This window comes from Oncorhynchus clarkii, chromosome 5, assembly GCF_045791955.1.
Source record: "Oncorhynchus clarkii lewisi isolate Uvic-CL-2024 chromosome 5, UVic_Ocla_1.0, whole genome shotgun sequence".
Taxonomy (NCBI): domain Eukaryota; kingdom Metazoa; phylum Chordata; class Actinopteri; order Salmoniformes; family Salmonidae; genus Oncorhynchus; species Oncorhynchus clarkii.
This window is the reverse complement of record NC_092151.1, coordinates 35,080,695-35,099,081: the sequence shown is the minus strand read 5'-3', so window position 1 is coordinate 35,099,081 and position 18,387 is coordinate 35,080,695. Positions and strand designations below refer to the sequence as shown.

General features: G+C 42.3%; 1 protein-coding gene across 1 annotated transcript; it reads right to left on the bottom strand.

Annotated features, from left to right (window-relative positions):
• Positions 1–176: 176 nt before the first annotated feature.
• LOC139408695 (ATPase phospholipid transporting 8B5b) lies at positions 177–17,844 on the bottom strand. The gene is made up of 28 exons (XM_071152916.1): positions 17,515–17,844; positions 12,226–12,307; positions 11,990–12,048; positions 11,740–11,853; positions 10,601–10,699; positions 10,404–10,465; positions 8,235–8,307; positions 7,972–8,042; positions 7,746–7,828; positions 7,465–7,623; positions 7,248–7,336; positions 6,897–7,084; positions 6,224–6,432; positions 6,043–6,086; positions 5,740–5,905; positions 5,225–5,413; positions 4,883–4,998; positions 4,567–4,731; positions 4,338–4,449; positions 3,982–4,087; positions 3,730–3,880; positions 3,082–3,265; positions 2,698–2,921; positions 2,428–2,511; positions 2,063–2,308; positions 1,718–1,856; positions 1,405–1,535; positions 177–1,299 (listed from the first exon to the last, which is right to left on the bottom strand). Exons 2-28 carry the CDS (start codon positions 12,278–12,280, stop codon positions 1,036–1,038), a joined length of 3,582 nt encoding a protein of 1,193 aa, XP_071009017.1. The 5' UTR covers positions 12,281–12,307; positions 17,515–17,844; the 3' UTR covers positions 177–1,035.
• Positions 17,845–18,387: the final 543 nt, after the last annotated feature.

Genomic DNA, 18,387 nt, shown 5'->3' with positions numbered 1-18,387 from the left:
CCGTATACAGTATATTTGCGTCACAACGTGTCTATCCAATGCGCACAGCGCAGGACTTGCCACTCAAGCTGTTTCCAACAATAACAATAGCGAATGGAAATACATGTAGGCTATTTAGACTAGTCGATTTGAAAATAATCAATGATTAAGAACAACAATCGCAACAATAAAAGGAATACAAAAATATCAAACATTTATTATGGCTGTAGCCTACAATGCTGAAAAAGTACATACTTGAAATCATATTGGAGAGTGTCTATGATTAGTGTTTCAGTGATTGAGAATCATTTCACATTGCCATACAATAACGACCATACATACATTAAACAAATTACATTATTCACAGATTCAAAAAAAATATGACAACTTAACGTAGGTCCAACAAATATTACAAAAATACATATACTATGTCAGTTACTCAGATATAGGCTATGATTGACATAATGCACCCATGATATCTCAAATAATAATGTAATGTATCATAAATAACTCAATGCAAGACCCTGAGTACACAGTTCACTAGAATGTCAGTTGAACAATATTTAAAGGTCTAAGATTCAACAAGATCATTTTAGTCTCACCAAATGGTATAATAACACCATTATGACTCAATAATAACTACATTTCATGTATACATCTATAATAAAACATATTAGAAATCTGCATTGTAAAATCTTGAACATAATAACACATAATTATCACTTTGACTAATGCCCAGCATGATATTTTTGCTGTTTCACAAATCGTTTTTTGTACTTACACATACATCTAAGCCTGGCACCATAGAGATCCTATTAAATTACAGTATTTTCATTCTGAATTCTATGCCTGGCAATAAATGCTTGGGGTTGTCCTTGTATTTAAAAAAAAATCCTGACAAAGAATGTTACACATCCTCACATCAGTGGAAATCAGACTCAAGTGTTGAAGTGTTTCACAGAAACATGGCTGATTGATATTTGATAGATGTTTGGGATGGATTGAGTGAGTGTTTTCAGACTTAATGACCTGAACACTGTGTGCTTGTCATTAGTCCTAGGGACTCAGTGGTGGCTCCTCCCGCTCGCTGATGGTGCGGTAGAACTGAGGCTGGGTCTGGGCCAATGGGGAGTCTGTCTGGGAGAAGAGGGCTGGCCGGCTCTTTGGGGTCCTCCTCAGAAACTTGCCTGAGGTCACCAGGTCACCGTAGCCCTGGGCGTGGGAGAAGGCATAGCCTGAACGGCGGGTACTGGTGCGGCGGGCTTGGACACGGCGAGGGGTAGGGGGCAGCACCTTGTCCTGTCTCACCTTGTACCTCACCTAGAGGGGGAGGGATGAGGATAAATGAGAGAGACAGTGAGGGAAAAGTAATAATTTGTGAATCTTCTATGCCAATGACAAATGTGTTGACCCTCGACCTCTGACCTTGTCATTGATGGTGGGCCACAACAGAATGCGCAGGAAGCGGTATGCCACCACGGGAAGCACACAGAGCACGGAGGTGAGTAGCATGGTCAGCCACACGTTGGGCTGGTTCAGGGAGTTCCTGGCTGTGCCTGTTACATACAGTACAGCATGACAAAATGCGTTTAGATACAGACACTTACCTACATAGTGACAGATGATGTCACCGACTGAACATACACACCACAGTACTACCAAACGTTCAGACAGAAAGACATGAATGATGAAGGGAGAGGAGGTGGATGGATGGGGGGTGCTGAGGGGTACTACTCACCAATGAAGGGGAAGGAGGAGGTTAACGTGAGGAACATGCCATTGCTGTACATGGTGAATATGACAGCAAAGTACACAGACAGACTGCCCCACAGGAAGAACTGGTTCATTGCTGTCCAATAATGGGTGTCCAGACCCAGCTTTAACAAAGACACATGCAGCTACCTCAGACTCTGTCACTGTGTGTGTGTGTGTGTGTGTGTGTGTGTGTGTGTGTATTTACATGGATATGGTTTCGCCTCAGCTGTAACCCCACCCAACATCAATTCACAGGACACTCATGTACCACCACAAACTGACCATACTGTATGTCGTATCATGAGTCAACACGCTCCCCCGCACTTACTTGTATGCTGACGGCGATGAGCAGGCAGGTCTGGGCCAGCAGGGCGAAGGACTGATAGTCCACAATTTCTTTGCCGTCGTCTCGGACCGTGTCGTACATGGCTGCCCAGGGAATGAAGAAGAGGACCAGGGAGCTGTAGCCACTGTGTAACACCGTGTAGACAAAGGCCCTCTTACTGAAGTACTGGTTCAGCTGGCCTGGGGTGTAAAGCTGGGGGTACTGGAAACTCCACCAGTCATTCACATCCTAAAGATAAACACATGAATACAAAACATATTAAGTACATACATTGGAATAAATACTAGGTGTGAATAATATGCCACTGACGTACGTTACAGACATGTCAGATATGTTACTATAATTACCTGGTCAAAAAGACTTAAGCTGAGCACAGGTAGAGCTGTGTAAACCAGGTTAAACAGGGTGATGAACCACTCGTCAAATACTGTCTGTGGGAAAAACAACACAGCATACACACATTACATTACATGCCAGAGTTTTTCCTGGCCTGGTCATGTGCTCAGGAAAATCTCCTGGCACTAGCAAAAATATCATTAACTAAATGAACCAAAGCATAATCTCAGACATCTTTTCCGTCATGCCTCTATGTGTCGGTGTGTGCATTTTTGTCTCACCTGTGCTGAGAAACCGCAGAAGAAGCCGTACCAGAAGTGGACAAAGGTGAAGGTGAAGTTCTTGTAGAAGAAGTAGCGCAGGAACTTGCACATCCTCAGGTAGGACCAGCGGCCGTGCACCAGCAGGAGGCGCTGTAGGTAGCGGAACTGAGCGAAGGAGTAATCACTGGAGAGCACCGCCTGCATACCCTCCTGACCTGATATACCCACCCCTATATGAGCAGCTGGGGTGGGGGCAAGAGAGAGGGGTCAAGGGAGAGAGAGAGAGTGAGAGGATGAGCGTGTGCTTGTGTGTATGAGTTGATAAGAGCATCAGGGTCAGTCTTTAACTACAGTGGTTCATATAATCGGATTCTCTTTCCAGTCTCCCGATCTCCCTCCTACCCTTGATCATGCTGACATCGTTGGCCCCGTCGCCGATGGCTAGAGTCACGGCCTGTTTGTACTTCTTCACCAGCTCCACCACCTGGGCCTTCTGCAGTGGAGTCACCCTGCAGCAGATCACTGTCTGACACATACACGCCGTCCGCAGCAGCTCTATCTCCATGTCCTTCTCCAGGGCGAATGCCTGGGGGGAGAGGGAGGTTGGGGGGAGAGTGAGATGGGGCGGGATGGGAAGAAGGAAAGTAATGAAGGATTGTTCATGAAATATTGGAACAATTCTACTAGTGTTGGAACACGTCCTGTTTTCGCAAGAATCACACACACACACACACACACACACACACACACACACACACACACACACACACACACACGAGGACCACACACACAAAGAATCACACACACAGAGGATTGACGCAAGCCGTCAAGACAGCGATTTTCATCACAAGAATCAATAGATTCCTCCTTTTTTTTTGTGTGTGTGTCTTTTGTTCACTTAAATTTTTTATTTTTTTGTATTGTACGATCATCATTAAAAAAGTAATTACATCTATCAATCGGGGCTCAGAATATGTTACGTTTCCAGTAACTTGTCCTGTGACCCACCAGGGTCCTTGTCCTGTGACCCACCAGGGTCCTTGTCCTTACCAGACTGTGTCCGTTAATCACCATAGCATACTCTCCATTCACTGGCTCATCCGCCACCGTCTCCGTCTTTTGAAGACAAAACAGGCCACTTCTACTCTTCTTGACAGTAGGTTCCTCTGTTCCATCAGGTGTCATCTTCCTCCTCGCAGTCCTGGTCAGGTCGAAAGGGAGAGATAGGTACTTTTACATGTCGCCGTACTGTGGTGCTTCAAGTTACAAATGTGGCTGCTAATAGTCTGTCTGTGGACTCACTGGAGTTCCTTTCTGACTTCCTCTGCTGTGTTTGCCGACACAATGAAAACCTCATTCATCTCCTCTCTCAACATGTTGCAGGAGTAGCCAATGTTCTCTGCTGTTTCTATTCCCGACAGAGAGAAAAGAGACTCAGGAAGTGCCAGATAAAAACATTTGCCGATTGATTTTTATTTTATTTATTTAACCTTTATTGAACTAGGCAAGTCAGTTAAGAACAAATTCTTACTTACAATGACAGCCTACCCCGGCCAAACCTGGACAACGCTGGGCCAATTGTGCACCGCCCTATGGGACTCCCAATCACGGCCGGATGTGATACAGCCTGATAGTGTATTCTAAGGAAGATGACCCACCTTGCTTGTCTCCAGTGAGCACCCAGATCTTGATGTCGGCTTTGGACAGCTGTTCGATGGTCTGGGGCACTCCATCTTGTAGCTTATCCTCTACGGCAGTGGATCCTAACAGCTACACACATACCGTTACAAACGGTAAGATTCAGTAAGATTCAGTCTATGCTAGTAGATTGTCTTGTAGGCCTTATGATAAGACATTGAAATGATATATTTTTTCTGTGGTACACACCAGCAGGCCTTTCTCTATCTCCTCATACAGCGCATCCAGCTTCTCCTCCCTTTCGTCCATGTCAGTGTTGGCCACATGGTGGCGCAGTTTCCAATCCTCCATATACTCTGGGTCTATGTCCTTGTAGGCCAGAGCCAGTGTACGCAGACCCTCTCCAGCAAACTCCTGTCGATAGAACAGTTTAGAGTTATAGTCTTATACACATGTACAGGGTTGGACACAAGATGTAGTCGATCTTGTAGCATATATTCACATGGTCCACAAGAAATACATAATCATAAACACACACACAGACACAGACATTCTGGTTACTCACATTGAGGTGCAAGGTGGTGACCTCCGTTAGGTTGCTGCAGGAAGGGTTCAGTCTCTCAAAGATGATGGTGTCTGCTCCCTTACAGTACAGAGTCAGCTTGCCCTCTGGACTGCGCACTTGGGGCCACACAAGATATAATCAGGTTTGGTTTGCTCAAAAAAAAAAAAAAAAAAAAAAAAAAAAAAAAACCTCAACCTCTTACAATAAAGCCACCAAAGTTTGAACAAACGTTGTAGATTCCTAGATTCTTCATGTCATTCAGATCATTCTAGATAGCTATGGTTTCAGAACATATTTCCTTCAAATTGTGAAAGCATAACTGTTAGTGTTTGTTGGACTCACCGATGACCGACATCCTCTTGCGGATGTTGTTGAAGTCCAGAACAGCCAGCAGCTCGTAGGTGACCAGCTCTCCCATCTCCACCACAGTGATGCTCTCTGGCGTACGAGAGCGGAACACAAAGCCAAAGTTCCTGGCCGCTGTGACCAGAGCGCCCTCGTCTGGTGACTGGGCCTGGTAGTACAACTCACCTAGAAGATCACAATGGAGTGATTCATTTGTCACCTTGTCTAACCTTGTCCTGGGTACCAGTCTTTCGAGCTAACATTCCACTCCTTGCCACTCCTGTCATTTGCCAGAGGAACGGCAAAGAGTGGAATGTTAGCTAAAAAGACTGGTACCCAGACTAGTCTAGCGTACGGAGTAGGTAGCAGTTGTCCCAACCACTGGTATCACAGATAGTTCTCTCATTAAGGGGTAGACATAGGGCTGTGGTGAGGTACAATTTGTACCTCAAGCCTTCAGTCACCTACACCCATGCAATAACATGTGAATCCAGCAGGAGGCGCTTGCTCACCCTCCTTCTTCTCCTCGGGCATGACGGTGTGGCACAGTGCCAGCAGGCGGAAGAAGGCCTGCACCTCAGGGTTGCCCTCCCTCACAACCTCCACCAGGCTGTTGTCATGGAAACAGAACTTTGGGTCTGCCAAGTTGTTCCAAGAGAAGTCCACCTTCTCTGTTTTCTACCGGAGAGAGAAAAAGGAGGGTTAGGAATGTTTATGTCACAGAATGTAAGGACGTATTGACAAAGAAAGGGACTTAGAGATGTTCTTTCATACATTAAATCCATAAACCCAACACGCCCTGTTCCACCTCTCACCTCATTAATCTCAACTCTTTGTCCTGAGAAGTCCAACAACTCCCCTGGAGAACAGAAGTACATTTCGTCAGTTACATGGTACAGTGATTGATTGGCTCCAATGTGTATTAAATTAAGTCTTAATGTATCTGTGTGTGTAAACACATGACAACTGTTTATGTATTCCAGCGCCAGGCCTCACCATAGGACTTCCCGTTGATGGAGCACTTGTTGAAGGTCATGATGTTCTGTGTGAGTGTTCCAGTCTTGTCAGAGAAGATGTATTTGATCTGGCCCAGCTCCTCATTGAGCGTGGTGGTCCTGGCCTCGGCAGGCGTGTCATTCTTGGGATAATACATCTTCCTGTCCCAGTTTATGTAGAAACTGTTCCCCAGGCGAATTATCTCCACACTGCACCCAACACACAGGAGGAAGAGAAAGAAAGAGAGAGAGAGAAAGAAATGCAATCATTTCACTTTGATGATTAGTGGTGAAACAGTCCTGTCATCAAAGGCACAGTAAGAGTAACACATTTGGGAATTTTGATGCACATGCAGTGAATGACTACATCATGGGTGCCAAACTCATTTTGCCATGAGGCCGTGGCCTTCAACGAGATCCGGAGGGCCGCACTGAAAATTGGTTATGTTTCCTCAACGTCAAAATTGGCAAAAAATAGTCATCTATCCATATTTTTGGGATGATTTTTTAATGCTCCCTGACTGTCCAGCTTTCATTTCAGTGATCATTAGCTGGACACATTCAAAAAAACAGTATGAATGTAGGTCCATTATAATTTCCATATATATTTATTTTTTTACAACAATATCTAAAACATATGTTTGTCACTCCAAGAGAATATGTAGTGCACTGACCTGACATAGAGAGATATAGGCACCACAGTGTTGAGGATGATGACATAGGACCAGAAAGTGAGGAAGGCTGAGAAGGGAGCGTTAACCCCCTTGGGCAGGAATGCAGCGAACTTAGAGCCCTCCTGGTATTCCCAGATCCCATTCCCAATGGCCAGGATTAAACACATAATCATCAGGAAACCAAAGATCTGGAAGACCAAACAACAGTTGTAGCGGTATTTATTAGAGAGGGGTAAAGAAAGATTAGGCAGGTATTAACCTGTAAGAGGTGTGTGTGTGTGTGTGTGTGTGTGTGTGTGTGTGTGTGTGTGTGTGTATATATGTCTGTGTGTGTATAATACTCAAACTCACACTCAGCACCAGCACATTCATGAGGCGGTCAATGCTGGTCCGTTTGAATGTGGTCCTTCCGCAGTTCTGCATTAGCTTTGTGTCTGGACCTAAAAGAATGAATAGACCTATCATCGGTTGAGGATTTTTTTTTTTTAATGAAAGTTTTGGCCATATAAAGGGACACCCTAACCTAATAGGTCATGTCTCAGTCATTATGTGGACCAATATGGCTCACCTCCAAAGACGACCAGGCCGAAGCACCACTGGGTGTTCCTCAGAGTGCAGCCTCTCAGCAGTATCCTTTCGTTGTCCAGTGAGTACGTCTCTCCCTTCAGGGTCAGGGTGCCAGTGAACTTATCTAGGCGGTTGTTGGGAGGCTCACAGCGCACCTCGCCTACACAGGGACAGAAAGGTTCAGGGACTATACAACAGTGACTGATGAACAGGTAAGAGTTTTCTAAATAATATGATCTAGACTTTTAAGCCATGATAATCTATCTGTTTTTCCAGTCTTACCATTGAAGTTTGCCAGTTTCTCTACGCTATCCTCCAGCTTCCCTGTCACAGTCAGGGCCTGCTTCACCTTCAAGTTAGTTTCTCTAGAGGAGGAAGAAAGCAGGATGAGAAACACGGAGTGAGAGCTGATACAATTAAAAATGGCAGTGAAATTTCACAGGTGTGAAAGGTACACACACAAACATGCAAACACATACATGCATGCATGCAACACACAGAGACACACCCGTCTAGTTCAGCAGTTTCTATGTAGACAAGATTGAGAGGCTCACTGCTGGACAGCAACAGAAGATCAGCCTGGAGAAGGAGTGATAGACACAACAAAAGAAGGGAGAGAGAGAGAGAGAGACTCCATAAATTATGAAATCAGTTAGATTTTCAATTCTGTAGAATGACTGGTGAACCTCACTGGCTGATTGTATTTCTATTGTACATCTGCCCTTTGACCTTATCACCATCTGAAGACACCTTTATCACCTCCATCCTTACCGTGACAAACTGATTATTCTCTAGCTTGACGATGTCCCCAACTTGAACATCCATCCACTTTTCACTCTGTAGTCTGAAAAGAGCAAGAATGTAATGATGCAGCGCTAAAGCATGCCTACAGTGACCTCTGGTGTTTGAGAAAGCTAAGAACACTGACTAACGTCAACGCCAGATGCATTCATAACAAATATATAGACCTCTCGAGAGGGGAGAGGCTATATGGACATGCCTGGTGCCCAAATCGATGACGTGTGTTGCGCAGTTGATTGGACACAAATGGATTTGGTTCAGTGAGAGCCATGCATTTATACTGAACTAAAATATAAACGCAACATGTAGTGTTGGTCCCATGTTTCACTAGCTAGAATAAAAGATCCCAGAACTGTTCCATACGCACAAAAAGTTTATTTCTATAAAATGTTATGCACACATTTGTTTACATTACATTTCTGCTTTGCCAAGATAATCCACCCACATGACAGGGGTGGCATATTTTGAGCGTGCAACTGGCATGCTGACTGCTAGAATGTCCACCAGAGCTGTGCCAGAGAATGAAATATGAATTTCTCTACCATAAATTGCCTCCAATGTTGTTTTACAGAATGTGGCAGTACGTCCAACCGGCCTCACAACCACAGACCACGTGTAACCACGCCAGTCCAGGACCTCCACATCTGGCTTCTTCTCCTGCAGGATCGTCTGAGACCAGCTACCCGGACAGCCGATGAAACTGTGCGTTTGCACAACCAAATAATCTGCACAAACTGTCACAAACAGTTTCAGGGAAGCTCAACCGACTTCAGTGGGCAAATGCTCACCTTCGATGGCCCCTGGCACGCTGGAGAACTGTGCTCTTCACGGATGAATCCTGGTTTCAACTGTAGCGGGCAGATGGCAGACGTTGTGTATGGCATCCTGTGGGCAGGTAGTTGTGAACAGAGAGCCCATGGTGGTGGTGGGGTTATGGTATGTGCTGGCATAAACTACGAGCAACAAAAAAAATCGCATTTTATAAACGGAAATGTTAATGCACAGAGATACCGTGACGAGATCCTGAGGCCCATTATCGAGCCATTAATCCGCCGCCATTACCCTTATGTTATAGCGTAATAATGCACGGCCCCATGTCGCAAGGATTTGTACACAACTCCTGGACCCTGAAAATGCCCCAGTTTTTCCATGGCCAGACATGTCACCCATTGAGCAGGTTTTACATTCTCTTGATCGGCGTGTATGACAGCGTGTTCCAGTTCCCACCAATATCAAGCTACTTCACACAGCCATTGATCAATAGTCCACAATCAACAGCCTGATCAACTCTATGTGAAGGAGATGTGTCTGGTTACACCAGATACTGACTGGTATTCTGATTCACGCCACTATCTTTTTTTTGAAGGTATCTGTGACCAACCAATGTGAAATCCATAGATTAGGGCCTAATGAATTTATTTCAATTGACTGATTTCCTTATATGAACTGTAACTCAGTAAAATCTTTGAAATTGGCACAGTGTGTCCTATGCTCCCACTTGCTGCGGACTGGTGTCCTGGATTAAGAAGAGGGAAGTAGTTAGATAGTGTAGCCAATATCAGAGTGACAGCTAAAGGACATTTATACTAGTGATTTTCAATGTAGCCTAGAACTACGGCATTAACGTCTACATTTTTATTAAAAATAAGGAACAATTACTCCTATAAAAACGGAATGATTCTGAAAACTCTCCGAAATCCCAACTTCAGTAGGCAAGTGTCAAATTCAAGTTTCTTGTCACAAGCATAAACTGAGCAAGCCGGGGAGGTTGTTATGGGTGTAAGATGGCACCTAGATACCATCTGTTGGTAAATGTTCATAACTGCAACACCAGTGTTTTTTACCGGCGTGCTTGATATACCCGGACGTATCGCAATGTACTGAACAAGACTGGTTACTCGCATCAATGACTCTGTCTCGTCATTTAACATCCAAATTGAGGTCTCATTATGATGACTGACTGAACCGCATCCGTTCATCCCCACTGAACTCTCGCTGCGCGACATACGTCATATACTTTGGGCACCAGGCGTGCCCTTGTAGCCTCTCCCTCTTGAGACTATTGCTAATCTTTGACATTCAAGCACTTTCCAAGCACTGAGAATCTGGTTTACACAACAACAGCAAAAAGAGACTCACTCTCCTTCGACGAGGACCTCCACCTGCCGGTTGTTCACCTGTTTGTCACATCTGTGTCTGTTCTACACAGGCGAAGGAAACGGAAAGAGAATAAGGATTTGGAGACCAGGACATGTACATAATTGTGACGACAAACAGGTCGATGTGGACCATCTCCTGCATGCAGTCTTAATACTGTAGTTAGATGTTGAGCTCACCATGTCGTCGCTGCCATCCTTGGCCATGGTCATGGAGAGCACCAGGACCAGGGGGACCACGGTGGTGTACCAGGGCAGGGACGAGACCTCTGGGATGCTCTGAGAGGAGCCAGGAGAGACAAAACTCACCTTTCTGCTGCTATATTGTACTACTATACTCCCTACTATACACTGTACACAAAAAATTAAGGACACTTGCTCTATGCATGACAGAGTGACCAGGTGAATCCGGGTGAAAGCTATGATCCCTTATTGATGTCACTTATTAAATCCACTTCAAGCAGTGTAAATGAATGGGAGGAGACAGGTTAAAGAAGGATTTTTAAGCCTTGAGACAATTGAGACATGGATTATGTGTATGCTATTCAGAGAATGAATGGGCAAGACAAAATATGTATGGGCTTTTAAACGGGGTATGGTAGTAGGTGCCAGGCACAACGGTTTGTGTCAACAACTGCAACGCTGCTGGGTTTTTCACACTCAACAGTTTTCTGTGTGTATCAAGAATGGTCCACCACCCAAAGGACTTCCAGCCACCTTGATACAACTGTGGCATTGGAGTCAACATGGGCCAGCATCCCTGTGGAACGCTTTCGACACCTTGTAGAGTCCATGCCCCAACAAATTGAGGGAGGGAGGGGGGGGGGGGGGGTGCAACTCAATATTAGGAAGGTGTCCTTAATGTTTTCTAGTACTGTATAGGCCTGCAGCCAGCTCCATTGGCACGAGGACGCTTACGTGGATACTATGAAGAAATACACATTTGCACTCAGATTCATTCACACAGATTCAATGTACGTTTTTTGTATATTTCAGGAGTTTGAATATGTGTACAATGATTCCCTTGATTTGGCCTTGGACTGATGCCATCTAAATCATATGTAGATATGCTGAACAATAACTGGATAAGATATTAGAACTGGTTCAAATCAAAAGAGTTCAGAGAAGCATATCTAATGTCTGTTGAAAGCCAGTGAAGATGTCCAATTACATGTACATTGTGTCATACGGATGTTCTCCTAACAGGTATAGTATGTAGGCGTACAGTCCCAGTGCATTTGTCAACAGGACTCAGCCCTGTGCAGCAGTGAGAGGATACGGCTTAGAGCGGCTGCATTATGAGACTGTGTAAAGGTTACCTGGAGACAGAGGAGGAAGAGGAAGTAGGCATTGGCCAGTCTCTGGAACTGCTCAAACAGATTGAGTGGGAGAAAGGTGAATATGTTGTATTTGGAGGTTTTGATGGCATTGTCCTGCATGGGGAGCAAGAGGGGAACGTGTTACTGTGACATATACACATGAAAACATATATAACATGCATACAACATATACGCAGACACACATCATGTAAACGTTGGTTTGGAATGAATAGTCAACCCCAGTACTCACAGTGTACTTGTAAGACAAGTTGAGTTCTCGGTCATTTGCTCGTAGGTGTCTTTCTTCTTCTGTAGGTGGAAACACAACATCATTTAAAGATCACTGGTGTGGCCATTAAAGTAGCAACTTTTCCACGAATAAACTCTGGTTTTAACACACTTTAGGGCTGAGACACAGGTGTGGCAGTAAAATAATAAATTCCGCACCAGAGTGGGCATCAGACATCAACAGGTCATTTAACTCACCTTTCACAGCCTTCCCCCCACACTCCAGGCCCAACTGTGACAGTAGGGACCCCATGTTCACCTCAACACTTCCATATTCCACCTGGGAGACAAAAATAGATGGGTGATGTGGAATAGTAGCTAGAAACATAATGGAACAATAGTGAAACTCGTAGGAAGAAATCGTGGTCAGGAATTTTCCCAACCTTGCTTCTCATCATTTTAGATTACAAGGGTGGTGCAGCTACAGTATACTGTAACTATTTAACAACAGGAACGGTCTCATTTACTCTAGTAAATCAAATCAAATCAAATGTTATTTGTCACATACTCATGGTTAGAAGATGTTAATGTGAGTGTAGCGAAATGCTTGTGCTTCTAGTTCCGACCATGCAGTAATACCTAACAAGTAATCTAGCAATTTCACAACAACTACCTTATACACACAAGTGTAAAGGAATGAATCAGAATATGTACATAAAAATACATGGATGAGCGATGGCCGAACATGCAAGATGCAGTAGATGGTGTAGTAGGTCTATATTCTCTAACCAATGTGTGGAACAGCAAGTGTAGAACAGCTATAATTGTATTGTGACAAGTTCATGGTGAGCCTTGCAGTGATGTACTCACGTAGGCCTTTAAATGTAGTGTCATTGGTAACGACCACTCTTATCAGTTTTACACTACTGATGAGAGCGATAATTAGTTAATCACTGCCCCCGCCTCCATACATATCCTTCTGCCCACAGACAAAGGCACACACCTGTTCCCTAAGCAAAGAGTGAGCTTCCTGATATCTAAATTAACACAGAGAATTGACTAGGTGAAATTGAGCAACATTAGAGCATTGATAATGTTACAGAGGTGCTCTAATGGGCTTTATAGAGATTGTCTATTAAGTTTTGGACAAGGAGCAGGTTCCTATGAACATGTTTCTCATACACAGATTAAATGGATCCTGGAGGAGGCCTAATTCAATAACTAAATCAGGGATTCTTGAAAATCCTTGTCAGGCAGGGAAACTTTATTTTTATAGTTGATTGTTTTATATAATTTTTTGGACATTTTAAACAACAAAATTGCATTTAGTGGAATATGCCCCTGTCCGGAGCAAAGGATCCCAATTTCAAAATCTCCAAAAATGTGTTTAAAATTCTTAAAAGTGGCAATAACGAATATTAACTGAAATTAGGTGAACTATTAGAATTTTTGCAACCAGGAAATGGCGGAGCGATTTCTACAAAGTGCATCTTCAATTGAAAACAATCACAGTAAGGTACTGAATTGTTACCTAGAAATAATTTGATATGATAAAAAAGGCAGCATTGGAACTTTAAGATAGAATATACATTTGTTAAAATATGTACATTTTAATTAGTTTTTTTGTCAACTCGTGCTGAGTACTGAAAGATCTCAGAGAATGGTTGTTTTTATTTAAGATTTTTTATTGAATAATTTTCCATAATTTAGAAATGTTTGTGTTGAATTTGCATTTTTAGAGGCAAAATCATGTACAGTGCCTTCAGAAAGTATTCACACCCCTTGACATTTTCCTCATTTTGTTTTTACAGCCTGAATTTAAAATGTATTAAATTCATTCGATTTTTTTTGTCACTGGCCTACACACAATACCCCATAATGTCAAAGTGGAATTATATTTTTCAAAATCTTGAAAAGCTGTAATGCCTTGAGTCAATAAGTATTCAACACCTTTGTTATGACAAGCCTAAATCAATTCAGGAGTTAAACATTTCTTAACAAGTTTTATTCTTAAGTTACAAGGACTTTAATAGTGTTTAACATGATTTTTGAATGACTACCTCATCTCTGTACCCCACACATACAATTATCTGTGAGGTTCCTCAGTCGAGCAGGGAATTTCAACCACAGATTCAACCACAAAGACCAGGTAGGTTTTCCAATGACTCGCAAAGATGAGAACCTAGATGGGTACATTTGTTTTTATCACATATTGACTATTCCTTTGAGCTTGGTGAAGTTATTAATTACACTTTGGATGGTGTATCAATAAAACACTACAAAGATAAAGGTGTCCTTCCTAACTAAGTTGCCGGAGAGGAATGCCAATGGTGACTTTAAAACAGTTACAGTTTAATGGCTGTGATAGGAGAAAACTGAGGATGGATCAAGAACATTGTAGTTACTCCACAATACTAACCTACTGTAATTGATTGAGTGAAAAGAAGGAAGCCTGTACAGAATGCAAATATTCCTAAACAAGCATCCTGTTTGCAACAAGGCACTAAAGTAATACTGCAAAACATGTGGCAAAGAAATTAACTTTTTGGCCTGAATTCAAAGTGTTATGTTTGGGGCAAATCCAATACAGCATTTTACTGAGTAACACTCTCCATAATATACATATGCTTTCAATATTTGTGTATTCATTTCTACAATTTATAGTTGGTTTAAAGTTATTCAAATTTGGAGTTTTAACATATTGTTCCATGTACGTACATTGTGCAATTGACCGTTGATCCTTACCTAGACCCATAGGGATATCCAAAGGTGATCCACATTTACCACAGGCATTATGATCGGGTAGCGTACCGCTGTACTCTGAATGATGATTACTTGTGTGCTGCCAGCTTTGGGAATGTGGGCAGTGTTGAAACAATTGAAACAGGTTTGAAACAAACCCAACCTTGTGACGCAGTCACAATCACAAGTCTCACAAAACTCTGTTTTGGACGAGACAGACTATGACCAGAATTATCCTATTTACCCTTTGTAGTCAATCTTGACAGTAGAATAAATGTTTCTGACTCATATCAATGCCAAATAGGCTGTTTTGCAAACAAAACGTTTTTTTTAGGGACAGATATTCAGAATTTTTATTTGAATCACTGTTCTGCAACATATTCTTAACTCATTGAAGTATTTGCAGTTCTAGGCCTACAGTAATGTATAATGTTTGCTTTATAAATGTTGTTTTATGTTCTGAATCTAGAAAAACATGTCAAAAAGCTAAATAAATTAGCCCTGGAGCATTATATAACGCTATAACACAAAACAAAAATATGTTTGGAGATTTATATTACATATTTGACTAATCTAATGTTAGAACTTAACAATCAAGGCCTTTTATCACTTGCTGAACAATACATGTAGAAATTAAATGCCTTTTATGGTGTCTGACAGAGGTGACATAAAATGCAACTAAATGGATTTATCAGGATATTGTTCCTTTACATGGTGATAGATGATACTGTACTTTGGTCTATCAAAATGTATATTTCAAATGTTGTTCATATTTAGACAAATATTTGTGAAGAAAAGTTGAGATTGTTCCATCTTTCAAGATTCCCTGAAATATGAATTTCATAAATGTTGTTCTGGATTACTGTGGCTGGAGCCTTTAAATATTAAAATAAACCATAGTCCCTGGGAATATCTTAGTCCACGTGGCCAAACTATGACTCATCTTTAGTACGGTGTAATTTGTTTCAGTAGGAGTCTTTGAAACTTGTTCAAAGAGTCGTTCCATTATATTTTCAGTCATTTTTGTGCACAAATATTTAATTTTTAAAACATGTTATATAAAATTAAGGGCCTTTAATAATATAGACCACATGCAAAATTCAATAAAGACTTGCTAAAATTTCCCTCTGTGACTTCTAGGAAGATTTGAACACAGACACACATTTCTCCAAGTTTTCACCCTCATTGTGAAGCCCTAGTTATTTTGTTGCTTTGACAGTCATTTTTAAAGATGATTTATTTAATGTTATTAGTGATTCACTTTAAAGTAAAACAAACCCTGTCTCTCATTTTAAGTCTTGTTTTAACATGTTGAAACTACTCCTTTAAAAAAAAATCTAAATCTAAAGAGACATTGAACATATAATAGTCAAAAATAGAGTCCACCTGTTGTAAATTCAATTGACTGGACATGATTTGGAAAGGCACACTCCTGTCTATGTAAGGTCCCCACAGTTGACAGTGCATGTCAGAGCAAAAACCAAGCAATTAAGTCAAAGGAATTGTCCGTAGCGCTCCGAGACAGGATTGTGTCGAGGCACAGATCTGGCGAAGGGTATCAGAAAATGTCTGCAGCATTGAATGTCCCCAAGAACACAGTGGCCTCCATCATTCTTAAATAGAAGAAGTTTGGAACTACCAGGACTCGTCCTATAGCTGGCTGCCCCAACAAACTGAGCAGTCAGGGGAGAAGGACCTTGATCAGGGAGGTGACCAAGAACATGACAGAGCTGTATTGTGTGTAGATTGATGAGGGGATAAAACATTTTTGAATCCATTTTAGAATAAGGCTGTAACGTAACAAAATTTGGAAAAAGTCTGAATACTTTTTGAATGCACTGTTTGTCATGTTGAGATGTAGCGCCAATCCTTATCAACGCTTAGTACCAGAGAAAAATATCCTGTCGATAATGCATACTGAGTCACTACACGTGAGATAGCTCATAACCCTGAACATTAGACCTGGTATTCCCTACAGTATATTCACAAAGCTCCTCTCAAGTTATCTTATCTCTCTTCTTATCCGTTTTCTAGGTCCTTCGTGATGGGCGCCACCAGCTTGACCTCATATTAAAAAAGCCCACACTTTTTATTTAAGTAAATGGAAAGCATTAGAATTACATAAATTGTATTTAATCTATATGTATTTATAGTATATAGCAATGGAGATCACATGATGAGCCACTTATATAATTTGCCATTTCAGATTCTCAACGGAGCAATTTTCCTTTCCACAATGGGATTACAATAAAGGGTCATATATTTTTGAGGGAGACGACAGTCTCTGTGCGTTCATAATGTCAACAGGGTTGTCACCATGACACTGTGCAGTTCAATCACCATAGCTACATTTATTTTTTGGCAGAAACTGACAAATCAACAGCTGTATCCACAACTCCAAACCAGAGGTCATAAGGTGATCTATCCCTCTCACGCCCACCACAACACCCCAAACCAAAACAACTAGGTAATCACAATGCTTCCCCACACCTATAAACTAAACACACACAGTATTCCATTCATTTTTGTTTTAGTTGAGACTCACATTGGACATCTATACTCCTTTCATTGTACCAGAAAATACACTTGGATACAGTGCTTTATTGTGTTTAAGATAATTGAGACGCTGGAGGTCAATTTGACTTTGATCCGGTTTTACTCAATAGCCAAATACTGTATCTCGGAAGTCTCTGAACTTGTAGACAGTCTCCCTCCTAGACCCCAGACACAGGTTCACCACATTGTTAGAAGCAATATCAGTAGAAAGTCATAAAAATGAAAAATCCAATCATGACAGTCACTTACGTCAGTGAGAAGAATGGTATCAGAGTCCTTAGGAACGGCAAGGTCCTTCAGCAAAACACACAGATAGGTACAAATCAGAGGAGCGGGGAGAAAGTACAATACCAATGACTCCCAGTTCTCTCACTCAGCGCTATGCTTCAGTCTGGTCAAATACAGACACAGGCCGAGACGTAGACGCAGACAGAGGCGCTCCTCACAGACCCCTAGGTAGAAGGCAGGAGCAGAGCAGAAAAGGTGGAGTCCCAGTGCTGGGATGTGAGGGGCTGGGGGAGCCACAGTCAGCAGTAGGTAACGGAACGGGATCCCATTCAGTGTAATGGCACAAAGCTTGAGCAAACACTGCAGGCAGCGATCTTTGGACTTCGATGGTGAGCCACAGAGCAGGGCAGGAGCAGAGGCAGTAAAACTGTGCGGTAAGGGACTGACACTAGCCAATCAGAACAAGCAATGGGGTAATGACCAGGGAGATCAGAGGATGCAAGGTATGTCACACACACAGAGGTGGGGACACATGCGCAGACGCACATCATTTTCCACTTCTTATATGAATTCATATCAAAACAGGCATACTGCCCAAAGTTACAATAGATTACATATTGATTTTGACAAGATTTATTAATGTCTATAAATGTTGCTCTTATCAGACAATGAAATTGCTCATACGTACGAAGTGTCAGTACCATCGGAGTTGTGATAATTGTTATGAAAGTAGGGGGAGGATGTTGACCAGAATCTCAGCGCTTCAGAGCCACAGGTGAAATCCAACACCTGGACATGAGTAAGGGTCCTCTGTAGTCCCCAGGACTACGTTATGAGCCAATGAGTAAACGGATGCACAGACACGAATATAGACACATGATACCAAGGACCGTT